Raw genomic sequence first — 15,871 nt, 5'->3', positions numbered from 1 at the left:
TCATACAGAAGTACAAATCAATGTGCTGGTACAAAATGGCAGTGCATTGCTGGGTGTCATTTTGAGACTCTAAGGGATACTGTAAGGACGGTTGCTGCCTGTTATAGTCAGATTTCCTATTCAGATCTATAGGCTGCCATTGTCTGATTCCTAGATACAGTGCTAATTCTAATGCAATGCGAATCCCTTCAGCATCACACTCAATGTGATATGCCTACCATAGAACACATTGCTTCAAGGAGCCAGACATTTTCAGCTTCTGCCGACAGATGGGAGCCTTGGAGGTTACAGCTGTCCTGAGAATTTCCAAGTAGCCTTTTACTTTACCTTTTTCAATTGTATTTACAGTTTGTGCTGTAAGATATCAGCCTCTCTAGAGGACATTAGGAATTAAAGTGTAACACCATACTAACTGGCTAAAAACAGAGCTAAAAAGCATGGATGCCTACCTGCCAAAGGATTTGTAATCTTGCTCAAAAAGTCTTATGATTTACATATATTTTCCACACTGCTCAGCCAGACAAGTAATGCATGTAGTTCCTGATTAAGCAATTCATCTTCCTGGTCCAGGAATTCAAGTTCCTGTCACCTTCCTGCTTCTGTGCACCTTGATGATCAGTGAATCCGTGTCATCTGTCTTGTATAAGGGTTTGACTCGGGAATCAACAAAGCTCTCCTAGTAAAGCAGTAGTGCCAAATTAAAAAGTAGCCAAAAGTACTAACTGACTAACAGAGGTGTTTGTAGCACAAATGGCTGACAAAATTACAAGTTCTTTGTCTAGTTAAAAAATAAACACACACAAAATTGCATATATATATTAAACACCATCTTAATTGTAACATGGCACATCTTCATATCTAAAACTTTTACAGGATTTTTGCAAAGCCTTTATTATAACTTAGTCTACCCCAGGTATAACTTTTTTTTTAAATTTGTTGATTTACTTCTGCTTATTAAAAATATTACAGAACACACTTCCATCAACTTCTGCAAATGGAAACCTTTGTTATGAGGGGCCAGAAGTGCATATCTTTTGTAGTCACATGCACTGCACTGCATTCCTAGCAGCATTGTGCCTGTGATGTATACTGGTAATGTGTGCCATTCCATGACCTTTACATTGCTATGAAAAAAATGGCATACGTGGCAGTGCTATATGAGTCAGGACGCTGAGTTTTTAAGTCTTCAGTAGGGGAAGGGTGGCTATAACCATGACACAGTACAAACAAGGGAAGACACTGTAGCTACTTTCCCACAGGATGTACCAGGGACAAATTTTGGGGGCCTTGTTATTAACATTTGCAACGGACATAACTCAAAAAAGTACGCTGACAAGTTGCATTTATTTGTATTCTCTGCGTTTAGTGTCACTTTAATTGTGAAGCAGTGCCATAACTATCTCACCAAGACTCTCTTTCAGGATCCAAGAATGATATGAATGATTCCATTTAAACCATTAGGCATTAAACAGCGTTCAACCCCAAAATTTTTTTTAAGCTGGGTGGGAAGAAATTGTGGGTGGGTGGCAGCCTCTGTATTGTAACCCAGCTCTTCAAAAACCACCCAAAAACAACCGGGTGGTTACTAAAAAGTGCTGGGTGGTGCCCCCGGCTGAAAGGTGCCGGGGAGAACACTGAAAAATCTGTTGGAACAATAGGCACATTTAGCTCCTTTGGTAATCTGGTAATCGCATAAGGGCAGCAGGCTATTTTAAAGTGTATCTAAACATGCAAACTAAAAGGTAATATATTGCAGCTTGTCAGACTTTAGATGTGATCGTTGCTTTGGTTTTCTCTTTCCAAGCTGGAACATTTTTAGGAAGTGCAAAATAATCCTGTTGATAGTCAAAGAAATACAGTGTCCTTTTCACGTTCTGTGAGCATAAATAATGTTACCCTTGTTTTGTAAATTTTAAGTCCTATCGATACAATATGTAATAGAAATGAACAGACAAATATGTTCGGGCTTTCAAACTGTTGGTTACCCTTAAATGATTGACAGGCTGTAGTAAAACCCAAGAGTACATTGTGCTGAATTCTTACCAACATAGCTTTAGACCCATGCAGGAAATGGGGACAAGGGGCATTATAGGGATTTAGATGACAAGCCAGTCCACTGACAACTGCCGGAATGGCAGCATTCCATTACTAACCATGTATATTGTTCATTTTTGTCTGATATGCACCTTTGGCAGATATACCGAAGGAAATAGGAACACTTTAGAACCACGGGGAAGGTTAACTCTTCTGTATGTTTTCTGTCTGATATAGGCCTCAAATTTTCTTCTATTAATAAATGGTATTTTGCTGATTCCGCAACATTAACATCAGTTTACTTTTTGGCATGTGTAAACCCTTTTTCTCCAAAATATATCCTATATTGCAATATAGTAATATAGCATATTCTATTTTTACCTAACTGGGAAAAAAAACATTTCCATTTTGCCAAAAAAAGGAAAGCAAACAAAATAATGAATAGTATGGCTCAAGCATGCACACACAGTTCATTTGTATTTACAAATGTGCATTGCATACACATTTCTTTCATTCTCAATGCCCTTTAACTGACATTTTTGCTGAGACTTGAAGCTCATCCAAGTGCTTTGCTTTTCCAAGGTATGCTAATTAAAAACTTGCTCAGCAGAATTTAATGTTGCAGTGTTATTTATACTGCTTTTTAAAATGGGTTGAGCAAATAGTGACCCTCTCCGGCTCTTACACTTTAAGGAAAATATTCTTCAAACAGCTGTTATGTGTTTAAATTTCATCATGACTCAAAAATGAAACAGAGTTATATGCATCCTCTAGATTTTGTTTTCCATTGGAGACAGACATTAGAATATATATATATATATATATATATTATATATATATTTTTTATGCTGTTTGCGTGCTGACAGAGGATCTGTAAATCTTTCAGAGACAAGGCTGGCACCTTGCCCAGATTTTTAAATTGGTATGGGAGAAGCAGTCACTCTGAAGAGTTAGCAGCCTAATAGAACTGGTGTCTGCAATACATTGAGGAAGACAGAGCAATCTATCGTCACTGGGTGCTTCGGTGGCATCTGCTTCTTGGCATTTTGCAAATTGAGGCACTTCTTTCCAGAACAAACTGATGATTACCTGGGTATTATTGGACATGATCCTGCAGGAGTTCATTCTGAGTCTATCAAATGCTGCAGGACATATTGACAAGAGTTGCTTTTAATTTAGGCCTACGCAACCACTGAATATGTGGCGGCTACAGTACTCTATACAGAAGTGTGTGGGTTGAAAACTAGAATCATCATTACATATCTATGTTGTAAATGTCAGTAGAGATTAATAAACAACTCATTGTTTGTTCTGCAGTAACCACTTATGCTGAATCATTAAATATATTACATTTTTTAACGAGCAACAGTTATTAATGCAGTGTAGTTGATGTCATCTTGCTCTGTGACATCATTGTATACATTTACGTTGAGTGGAACACAAACCCATGCATCTCCGTTGTGGTCCAGGTGATCACTGTAGCATGTACATATATTCATTCTAAAGGCCAATCAGCAATTATAGCTAACATGGCCATCAATTCTGTTTCTGTCCAAGGCTACATTAAAATACACATTTGGTTCTTTGAGTATTTTTGAATATTGAGGGTTGTCTTTTTTTAAACAGATTTTATTGTCTGCATCGGCAAAAAAACATTTTGTACTTTTCTATCCCACTGGTAATTTCTCCTTTGCTTGGAGTTTTTAAAATCTAAGAATATCTGAAGAATCTTCATATCCGAAACTTTTGTTTGAGTGTTCCCTTGTCTGCATCCCCTGGCAGGCTTTATAGTTTTATTTACCAGCTTCAAAGCTACGTACACAGTTCCAATGGTTCTCGCCTGATAATCGGCGCAGGGCCGATATCGGACAAGAATCTGAAATGTGTACAGCGCTCGCCGTTCATCGGCCCAACCACCGTCCTGGCAGATCAACGGACGATGAACAACGAAGGGTCGTAATGCAAGGGAATTCATTCTCCCCCTCCCCTATACATAGAGCAGAACGGTGCTGTATGTACAACACTCGTTCATGCATCGTGCAGTGCATAGTTGTTGGAAAGGATGAAAGATAATTATAATTATTGTGACTATAATTGGAAGTGTGTACGTGGCTTAAGCCAATATTGTGCCTGTAAAGATACAATAACCACCTCCCCACAAAAAGACTGGGGGAATGGTAATGGGGACAGATTAGAAACTGAACTCCCGGTCTGTGCATTGACAAGTATCAAAGCTGCTGAATCAGCAATATAGTCAAACAATTAAAAATTTCAAAAGTACAGGACAGAAGAAGTACAGGACTGGGTTTAAAGCGGAACTAAACCCAGTCAATACTCACCAGCCGCCATCTTCTTCTTTGTTCCCTTCCACATTCATATCCATTTTATTTGGTTAGCCAGTATGAGGTAGCTCCTGCTTATGTGTGCAGGAGTTCATTCAGTTCCAGCATGCGTAAAGGAAGCCCCAAATGAAATTTGACAGCTGGGCGATAATCAGACAGGTAGGAATAGTATTGCAGAAAAAATATAGCCTATCTAATTCTTCCTGATCACCAATTTTCAAAGTAGGACTTAAGTTCCACTTGTTGTGACACTCTAGATGCTGGAAAATAAGGAACAGCCAAATTGTTTGAGAAGATACACATACAAATGGACTTAGTGTCTTCTTGCAAGATTTGGACTCCCGAAACGTTCCGAAAAGAATGGTGACAACTTACTAAGTGATACTGAAGATGCCAGTAAAGTAAGTATAATTCGAACTAGCAGTAGGTGATTGGAAAATGGGGAAAGAAAAGATCTACTTAAAAATGTAAGCATTGTTAGAAAATATCCTTAGTACCATCTCAGCTTCATAATTCAGAGTTCTTCAAGCAAGTACTCTGGCATTCCACCACAATGTTTACATGTAGCCACCTTGCCCTTTTCTCACCACCACCCGTGCATCTGAAGTAGAACCCCATGGACATCTATGGGGCAGAATGTCAGGTTGGAGGGCAGAGAGGACAGGTGTGCTACATTGACACATTGCCTCGATCCCAAAGCTTGATAAGTTTGCTGCTGAGAAGGGGAAAAAGGAGGTTCTTAGGTTAGCAAACTTTTCAAACTTTTTAAAGTTTCCTTACTTAAAAAGTGTAAAAGGCTAACCATTAGAAAATTAAAAATATGTCTAACATATTGGATCTAATAAAAGGTTTAGAATTTCGGCATAGTTTATCACCCACCGTACCTGCTTATTCATTTTCAACATATTTTATTTACAGTATTTTACAAGTGCTTCTGTGTTGATGTGGGATGATCTCAGTACCTGAGCTTGGATTTGATCACATGTGTCATGCTATACGATCATCACAAGGAACTCTAAAACTGACCATATCATTGGTTATTATTACGCATTGAATAGAAAACCTACTTTCATAGATTTATTTATTCATTATCACATTATAAGGTGGTCAGGTAAATTGATTTTTTTTTTTTTGTTAGTTGTTTTGACCCCACTTTATTATACTTTGCAATGCACAAATAGCTTGCTGAAAATCACAAAATGTATATCTAATATTAGCCCCCTACCACCACTGTATCCTGCTCTTTTTTTTTTTTTTTTACATTACTTTAACAATACCTGCCATCATTTAGTAGAGCCAAATAGAATTTCCCCTTTCATTGCTGCTACTACCATAAAACAAAATGAGATTGTCATTTCAGTCTGATAAGAATGCTTACACTGCAGCTCGTGGATTTATAATCTAGAAAAATCTGAACAGGTTTAAAATGGCTTTTCTTTTCGCTTTATATAAAAAGCAATGATTTGGATTTTGTTTATGTTTTTTAAAATTATTATATTTTTTTGTATTCCCTGCTGTATGTATGCGTTTTGCTTGGCAGTTGCTGTATCTCGGCTAAAGAATGCCATTAAAGAGTTTTTTCTGCCGATTGAGCAAGACAGCTGCAGGTATTGGCACAATACAGAAATCCATAATCAGGAAAGTAACTAAAGCATATTGCTGTTTTTTCACTAGAACAAAACACATCTGGCACAGACCCTGTTAATTTGTTATCTGCACATCATGAATAATGCACCAGCTACAGCTGGCACCTCCTAAACCTATTTGCCAAGCCATGAAAAAGAGCACATTTGATTTCTGAATACCTTTGTCTGTGTTCAGTGTCTAGCTTTTCCTGACTCATTGTCAGCCTCATCCACTGCTTCATTAGCTCTATGTGTGCTTCAGGTTGATGATTTGTATTTTCAAGTAGCTTTTTATTTCCAGTAATACCTTTATGCCTTCTAAAAGCATTTTGTTTATCTGACTTGCAGGAGCCAACAGAATTTACAGTTGCGGATTCCCAAAATTTGCAATTTTACAGCCTCTCTAGCTTTTCAACGCTTGATTGCTGTAATAGAATATAATGTAAAAAGAAAGATAAAAAGGAAAAAAAATACATGGAAGAATTTTAACTGGCAAAGTCTTACATACCTTTTTGTTTCCCCTTCAGCCAAGGGCCTAAAAAATGAGCACAATAAGAATAGTTTATGGTTATTTCTGCGCTTGTCATCATTCTGATGTCTTACTTCAGGTTAACCTCATTTGAACAGCAGAAAAAAAAAGAAGTAAAAAAGTGAAGGCATAGTGTGAAAACAGCATTAGAGTCAAAAAATGTAAAATTCTGTAAAGGTATTTTTAGTGATATGGACATTGTGAACTGTATAATAGAACTTTTATCTTTAGGTAAATGTAATTTTATTTTTGAATTTAATAAAAGATATATTGCATTTTAAAACTGAAAATTAAAACTTTAGAAACATGAAGATGGTACAGCACCAGCCACCCCACTCACCTGTTGGTAATGCTGGAACAACCTTTTTGCTGCCTATTAAGCTGAGTTTTGATTGGTAATTTTTTCTTTTGGTACTGCTTTATTTTTACGCTTTGGCTAGCAACCAACAGCTTCAAAGTTTAATGGTTTCCCTTGAAATAATAGGAGTGGTTGAAACCCTGTTTTCTGCAGGCATTTAAATGAATTGCAGTTGCAGTGTTTTTTTTTTTTTTTTGCCGCTTGTCTCAGGGTGGTCTACTTCTAAACCACCTTCATAGACTTGGATGGGCATGCTTTCCAACTTTATTAGCAAGCAGTCTAAAGAAGCTGCTGAATGGATGAAAGAGTTCTGAAAAGACCGCAAATAACCTATGATCCTTTGCAACATCTCTAAGACAAATGCTCATAACGCATAATAAAACTTTCCTCAACACTTCTGGGCACATAGCAGTTGAAACTGAGTACCTGGGTGCAGGCAACTATGCAGGTGTCCAGCATCTGGAGCCTTGTGTTTTCCCACCATTTAGATTTAGATCTTAAAACTGAGAATGTGATAGATAATGCGGAGAGAAAACTGAACAGCACAGCAAGTTCACTCCTGTTTGCTTATTCTACACAGAACTCCGAGCGGAACTTTTTTACTTTAGTGGATAGCATTAGTAGTTCAGTGAATACTTTCCACTTGTTTCCTAGAATTGCTCTTTAGGAAATATTGGCAAGCATAAAAACTCAGGTACACGCTTAAATAAGGCATTTTACAATGACTTTGAATATATTGCCATTTTTCCCAAATGATATCTATTTTATTTTTGAAGTTCAATACCAGTGCGAATTGATATTTCAGTTTGTGCTTAGTGCTGGAGAGGTAAATCTCTCGATTGATTGTATTGTGGTGGTGAGAATTTTGTTCCCAGGTTCGCTCATCTTCTTTAACCATTATAAAAAGCCAGGCTCTTTTATTTTTCATACTAGAAAATGCAAAACAGGAACTGGGAACAAGCAAAGTTGGTGCAGACACCTTGCAATCACCTCAAGACTGGCAGGTTCCCAGGTACCCCCAAGTGTTATAAGAAGGTCAAATTCCTCAATTCTCCTATTGAAACTTATCTTATTTTATAAGATAGGCTGATCCGCTTTGGAAAAATATATGTTGTATAAAGAACCATAAACAGTAATGTGCAGATGCACTTACATATTACTCTTGCCAACCTCTTATGAAGCCATTCCAATGTATGTGGTGTGAGGACATCTCTATGTGGGCATTATGGAGCAGTGTACACCTGCACTGATCATGAGACTTGCTGTTATACAAGTAAGGGCCACTGTGTTGCAGTAATGTTCATGTTAAAGCAATGTGCTGTAAATTAGTTTGCTGCAATGCCATTCACTGTGAATTTTAAACTACCTAAATTTGGCCCAGCAGTGAATTTGGGTCGTTTGAACCATATTACCCACCTATGTGAACGAATAGTTTACCTTGTAACTAAGTTGTATGCTTTTAATACACAACTAATTGCATTTCATCAGACCACCTTGGTAATATTGGGCTGTGAATGCATTATACACATGTCACAAACTAATCTCAAATGCACTCTGTGCCCCTGCATCTGAAGTCTGTGTGTTCCTAGCTCTAAAATAATTTGCAGGAAATAGATAATAGCCAAAACCAAAATGGATCAACAAATATAAATTGTACATTACAGAAAAAGTCAGACGGTGATGTATAAAATAGGGTTTGTACTGTTTTTTCTTTCTTGTAGAGATGTAACAAGCCTAGTTAGGATAAAGTAATAACCCTAATCAATATGCTTACCGATTATTTTTCTTTACTGAGAACAGATTGATTTAATCAGAACAGTTTCCCTGCATTTTTCAGTAATGCCTATAACACCATGTTCTCTGCATCCAGACACAATTTATTTCTGAGTGGAAGGCTTAAATATATTCATAACACATGGAAGTATGTAATTAAACTTTAAATGAGATTCATTTTCGCTTAGATTGCATCTGATATATTTTGACTCCTGTGCACTTCAGGACATTTACCAAAGTACACTATAAAATGCTGTCACCAGTAATATATACTTAGGCTACTTTTATAGATTTATAAATTAAGGTTATCCCTGTTTCGTTTTTATAAAGCAATTCACAGTATTCATTATTTTGTGAGTCATTTGGGCAAAATGGACTTGGCATTTGATTAAACTTGTGTCTGCTTGCTGCCACCGAGCCATTTAAATGGTTTGTTATAGAATGAATTGCTTTTATTGCTACACTATTGCTGCTCTGCTAAGTGGGATTATGATCATCAAGTGACCTCTAAATGAATCTGCAAACTTTATCCTCATGAGTCATCACATGCCGAGGGTAAAATACTGGGGATCAAGAAGTATTAGGGAAGATTTACACTACAGCTACATGCACACATCTATGTGGTATAGTTTCCATATCCTAATTATATTATTAGCACTTCAGCTTGTGTGAGAGTGTGATTAGCAGAGTGCTTGTTCACTTGAGAGGTGCTATCGGGAGGGGTGAGCTACTGCAGAAGCAATTCTTCCTCATTAAGCCTGCAAACAGCACAGGCAGCCATTCTTAAACTTCCTCTATAGGGATGCAGACAATTCACCAGACACTAGAGAGGCACACAGAGCATCATTCCTCAGTCACTAGTTCCTAGTCAATAAATAGGTTGTGTATTGGTTCTGCCAGCAAAATGTCTGTCTTTATTGTATGTAATTGTGTAATTGCCAGAGCTTAAACATAGTTATATAGTTATATATATATATATATATATATAGTATATAGTTATATAGTACTGTGACTTCAGGAAAGTATTCAGACCACTTTTTTAAATGTTGTTATGTTGCACCAAGATTTAATTGTTTGGCCTCAATTCTGAACATTATGTGTGGAGGACACCAGGAACAGCTCAATACCATCCAAACATTAAAGCATGGTGGTGGCAACATCGTGGTGTGGGGTTGTTTTCAGAAGCAGAGACTGGTCAGGGTCACACTGGTGCTTTTCAGCTTCATTCATTCTAATACCCGAAAATTGATATCTGATATTCCCTTAAACATTTCCTGGTAGAAAAGTGAATTGTTGCCAATAAAACACATGGACCTGGAAAAATCCCAAGGGGAAATGTTTTAGGGAATGTCTGATTCCCTGTTTTATAAATAGAGCCCTCTTATAGCCGGGTGCACCACCTGGCTCTTTTTGGATGATTACTGAAGTGTTGGGTCACAATACAGAGGCTGTCACCAGCCTACTATTTCTTCCACTCAGCCTTCAAAAATTCTAGGTTAAACACTGGTATGATATGGTTATTTTAGGAATATTTGATTTTGTTTTTGTTTATTTAACAGAAGTGAATTAAAAGAAGAAATACAGCAAAAACAAGAATTCCGTTCACAGTTAGAAGACAGTCATGAGAAAATGACTGAGGTAATATAATGTTCTTGTAAGGTTTGAAGATTTTTTTTAAAAAAAAACAGTTCCCCAAAAATGTGTCAATCTTGTTAATGATATCAGATTGGTTGATGACAGTTGTGACTGTATTGTGTGTTATTCTTTCATAAAAATTTTTTTGATACCATCAGCTATGATGTAAATGAGATCTGAACAACATTCATCCTCCATAATTATTAGCATAATAAGGCTTATGGTAATAGGTAGTAGGTCCAGCTATCTAATACCAATTATTTAATATACCGGTATTATCGGTATAGTATTAGACACGTATCACATGTTCCTCAGCTTTTTTTATTTTCAATTTATTAAGGTTAATTATATTTTCCTGGCCTTTTCTGGCCAGGGTTCCAGGTTCCTAAAATAAATCCAATGCCCATGTAATCCTATTCCTTCTTCTTCAGGAATCTCCAAGTTACATCCTTGAGCCAAACTTTTATGTAGTCTAAAATCCAATGCTTAGCAGGAGATTATCAGGAAACCTCTGGCAGAGAAAGTGCATTAATTATTTGCTATTCACTATTAATAGGCTGCATCTTACAGTGAATCTGTGCTTTGCTGTGCAGATTTATTTTTTGCACATGTTAAGTCTTCTGTCACTGTGGTCACCTGAAGGGAAGATAAATATCTGGTATTTCTAGGTATATTTCTAGTGAAAATGTGATTTACTCTTCTTTGTATGAAACATTGAGGTGCTTGGGAATTTGCCAATCGGACTCTGCACTTGGAATAGGGGCTTTATCCCCAAGATTCACCCTAATGTTTAGTTAGAATTCACACAGTATTTCTAAAGCACTCTAGCAGTTAAACTAAGCAGTAGGACAGTGTGCAGTAGGTAAGTAAATGCTTCCTATGATGTGTGCAGCCAGCTCACCCCTTTTTCCCTAATTGAATGGAGTTTCTTTCATTATGAAAATAAAGCCATGATAACAGACTTGCTGGGATAAATACATTTTAGTGCTCATCAGTTCTGCCCAGTGCCGCTGCATAAATAAGGATTAAAAAAAATATATATTTAAATTACTTATTTGCTAAAAAACCTGCATATTCTAGTCAAAATCCTATAAGCACAGTTGTTACAGAAGAAGCAAAAAAACAAATACTTCCTGAACCCTTAGAAAAATTCCTTCACTCCATTCTCCCCAATTCCACATTCCCCAATGTCCTTTTTTGTGAACGGGTGCCTAAAACTAGACTGCATATTCCAGATGTGGTGTGACCAATGCTTTGTACAGGGGCAGGATTAGGTCTCTACAGTCTATTCCTCTTTTAATACAAGAAAGTACTTTACTAGCTTGGCATTACATGCTGTTATTAAGTCTATGATCTACCAGAACCCCCAGATCCTTTTCCATTTCTGACTCCCCAAATGTATTCCCCCTAGACAGTATGAAGCATGCATGTTGTTAGCTCCCAAGAGCAAAACTTTACATTACCTTTAGCATTTTGGGCATCTTTGTTTGTTTAAAGGGAAAATTAATCATCATATTGGCAAATTCTCACCTTTAATTGAGATTATGTAGCTGAGGCTTTTGACCAAGTGGGCAGAATGGGAGTTAAATAAGGCCTCCTACCAATCTTTATTCCTTCTAAATAAGGAAATGTTCCTAACTTTGTATTCCTGGCATAGAACAAGAAGTAAGAAAAAAACATTCTAAGGTGATTGGGAATTTACTATTAGGTCTTTGTCACAGGGACATGTGTCCAGATTAGAATACTTCCCCTCACCTCCTGATATAATGACAACCCTGAGATCTTAGACTTACCATCATCATCACCCGGATAAATCTCCACCCTATGAACATCAATAAAGACCTGACATAGTTTCTAATTCATCTGATCTATAATATTTTGGTTTGTTTAAGCTTCAAACTTTCCCTATTTAAAAAAAAACAACATTTTGCTAGGGATTAGCATGAAACACAATTTGAGTGCTTTCTATATAAAAAATACCATCACAGACAGAAAGGGAAGTTAGCACAAGTTACTGATTTTCTAGCATGTAAATTTGATTTACATTCCCCCATTATGCCTGGTATGCTTCCTTGTAGTTATGCAGAGGTCTTTATCTTCCCTAAATAGCCTGGGGACCGATGTGCCACTGCTGTTTGCATTGCTTGGCTGGCCGGGCGAATTCATGCCATAAAAAATCAATGGTTCCCAAAGCACATAAAGTCTGGAAATGATAGCTCCAAGTTCAATTAAAACTCTGGAGTTCTCTAAGCAGGTTCCCCTCTTTGGTAATACATATATAAGCTGGGGATTTCCACTTTACTTGGAAAGTTCTTTCTAAGCAATGATCAGTTGGTAACACAAAATGTAACATTTTGCTGCAGCTGCAAATGTATAACTTGATTTAAAAAATGTAAAGAAATAAATGTAAACATGCTGGAACATGATAATGTGATGTTTTCAAAGCACTTTTATGTTGAAGGAAATCTAAATCCAAGAAAAAAGTCATACATTGAAGCATACAACTCCTTTGATATGGTGGCTGCTTTTATTTTTTAGGCTTAAGACTTTTTTAGCTGGTACAGCATTGACCTATGGATCTTGCCAGAAATGCAGCATTCATATAATCAAAATTTGCTTTACCTGCCCTTTTCTCATACAATTGATAGCTCCTCTTACAGACCACAGATGGGGGTTACCTAGACCAGGGGGCCATGACCTACAATTGTTAGTGATACATTTCTTTCAGCCTTTTCACCACAAGCCCCAATAAAGAGAACATATCTACCGGCAAGACTGCTTGAAGCTTCTTTATTAGAGAGGAGAAAAGGTCATAGTTATGTTGTGTGGTCAGGGCCACCAGCTCAGTGAAGGATGTGATTGCTGCACTATGGTAGTAGAGGTGCTTCCAGTAGTGAAGAGGGGTGATGTCCAGATATAAGGCTTTGTTATTCCAGCTTTCCAATTTCAAAGAATGTCATCCTTTCACCAGAACACAAAGTGATGAGGACACAGACAGCCATAAAAAGCTAACTAAAGTTTTATATTTCCTACTCCATCCAAGCCTAAAAGAACAGCTTTGGCCACTATTGGACTTTACTGGTTTGCCATAGACTGAGTTACATGCAGGAACTGGGAGGGAGGACAAGTGTTGTGCAGAGCAGCCAAACAGATGTAGAATAAAAGCGGTGTAAATGCCAAAAAAACATTGCAGTAGTTATTTATTTAACTATTCTATGTGTTGTTATTCTACAGTTGGAAAAAACCATTGTCGATTTACAGGAAAAATGCACCAGACTTCAGAAACGCCTTGATCAAGCAGAGGAACAAGCAGTGCAGGCATCAAAACAGGTTCATCTATGATTTATTTATCCTAACACTGTCATATATGGAGACTAAAAAAAGCACTCCTGGCACAATTCAGGAATATACAGTGTGGAGGATTCTGTTCATTTGAATTAACATAGTGGTTTTACCAAAGAAGAGGAAGGTTGTACAAAGGCACGCTTCATTCTCCTGCCCTTACCATAGCCGCAAAAGTTATGGAGACAAAGAAATTTAAGTGCAAAAATCTCACCCCCCCCGAACAGAATGCTCTCTGATACTGACCCTGGAATCCAGTATTGTTCACTATTTGAAGAAATGTGCACTTTTTAATCTAAAGCACTGCAATTCATTACAACAGTGCAAATCATGCATCATCATTTACTTTACACCGGTGTGACACTCTGCATACAGCACAATAGGGATTCTACCCCTTCCCCACTAATGTTCGGTAAATGAATAATAACATAAATATCTATACGTTCACACTTAAAGAACAGTATGTGAAAGTTATGCAGAGATGTCTCTAAAGTATCCCTGACATGTTGTGACCCACTGAGGAATCATGTATAAGGAATGTGTTATTATATTTTCTACTTGCTAATTAACATGTTTGAATTACAAAAACAAAATGGAATATAAATGACAGAATCATGCACACACTAATTATACCAACGTATCTACTAATTTATTAAAATATAAGAGTCTCCCATCTTAAGCTAATACCCTGTATTTTAGTAAATGAAAGTTATTTATTTTTATTGAACTTACATAGTTTTAGGGGGTCCTGGTACTCACACACTTAATGAACACCGTGTAACACCAAGTCAATTAAACTTCTGGGATATCAATCTGTCCAGTAAGATGTGTAAGTGATTGTGAATCAATATGATGTGCTTTAGGCCGCAAACCATTCCTCTCTCCAGAGCTTTACTACATCAGGGCCATTATGTTGATACAGGCACATGGTGGCCAAACACACTACGGAACCATATTATGAGTTGTTGTGATAAAATTCATGTATGTTCAGTCATTCTTTGATTTCAGTGTTTTACTTTCATTTTCAGTGCAATATCAAATGTGTTAAAATGTACTCAGCCTAATAAAATGTATTAAGATATTATTGTTAATAAAATAACTTTGTTTACACCACTTCTTGTTTATAATGTATTTGTATTTATTTGCAGCTCAATCTTGTTGTTTCCCAGAGGAGAAAAGCTGCTCACAAACTGGACCTAGGAAATATCTAAAAATAACTGTACATCTGATATAATTGGCATTATGTAACCTGCAGTGCCAGCGATGGGGAACATGAAATTGATGGCTTCTTGTCTGCAGTGCAGTGAACAGCAATAAACATCCAAACTATAAACAGGAATGTCTTCAATTATAATGAGAACTATCGAACTTATGATTTGATGTTGTTTTTTTCTTCTCCTAATTGCTTATGTTAAAACATCCTGTTTTATAAAATGAAACCAATTTTTAACAGCTTGCACAGTAATGTAATGTATTTATTAAAATAAACTATTTTTATACACAGAGAAATGTGTTATGTCTTTTTACTCCTAGCCTTCATGTGGATGATGTGAATTAACTTTCTATACATCGCCTTCCATAGCACTAGAGTATACAGAACATAACCAGAAACAGGTCTGAGGGTCGTCCTTATAAAAACATATAATGTTCAGGTTTGAAATGCCAAGTTGTAGGGACTGCAACCTGGTTTCTGACTGATAGCCCAAACACAAAAGTCCTGATTTATTATAGCTCTCCAAGGCTGGAGAGGATACACTTTCATCAGTGAAGCTGGGTGATCCAGCAAACCTGTAATTATTCTGGTCCATGAATGACTTTTAGGAAATCCATTCTAGGTTTGCTGGATCACCCAGGTTCACTGATGAAAGTGTATCATCTCCAGCCTTGAAGAGCTTTAAATCAGGCCCAATACATGTAATAGAAATGAACTAGCAGTCTCTGCTCAGTGACTGCTGTAAAATGTCTCAAGTCTCTGACCATCTATTGTTGCATATCTGCAGTCTCTTGATAGCTTTCTGTAACATACATTCATTGAATAGTATGTTGGACCTGGTAATTTTAGGGCCCACAGTTCAGGTCCCCTATATAAAGTGTGTTGTCCACTACTGACCCATACAATGAAGACAAACTCAATAAAAACAGATTGGAAAGTACATTTATCCTACATTGCATAGCCATACTTTACCTTAATGCTTTATAGATATTCAGTTTCATTCACCCTAAAAAAAGAATA

At 36.9% G+C, this 15,871-nt stretch overlaps 1 protein-coding gene across 1 annotated transcript in view; it reads left to right on the top strand.

The window, feature by feature from the left end:
- SCLT1 (sodium channel and clathrin linker 1) overlaps window positions 1–15,147 on the top strand; it is an 87,491-nt gene extending 72,344 nt beyond the window's left edge. Inside the window, exons 20-22 of the mRNA XM_072405823.1 lie at window positions 10,221–10,299; window positions 13,531–13,626; window positions 14,787–15,147. Of these exons, the coding sequence (XP_072261924.1) occupies window positions 10,221–10,299; window positions 13,531–13,626; window positions 14,787–14,849 (238 nt within the window). The 3' untranslated portion in view covers window positions 14,850–15,147. The remainder of the gene's footprint in view (window positions 1–10,220; window positions 10,300–13,530; window positions 13,627–14,786) is intronic.
- Window positions 15,148–15,871: the final 724 nt, after the last annotated feature.

This window comes from Pyxicephalus adspersus, chromosome 3, assembly GCF_032062135.1.
Source record: "Pyxicephalus adspersus chromosome 3, UCB_Pads_2.0, whole genome shotgun sequence".
Taxonomy (NCBI): domain Eukaryota; kingdom Metazoa; phylum Chordata; class Amphibia; order Anura; family Pyxicephalidae; genus Pyxicephalus; species Pyxicephalus adspersus.
The sequence above is the reverse complement of the archived record's forward strand: the minus strand, read 5'-3'. Positions and strand labels throughout refer to the sequence as shown.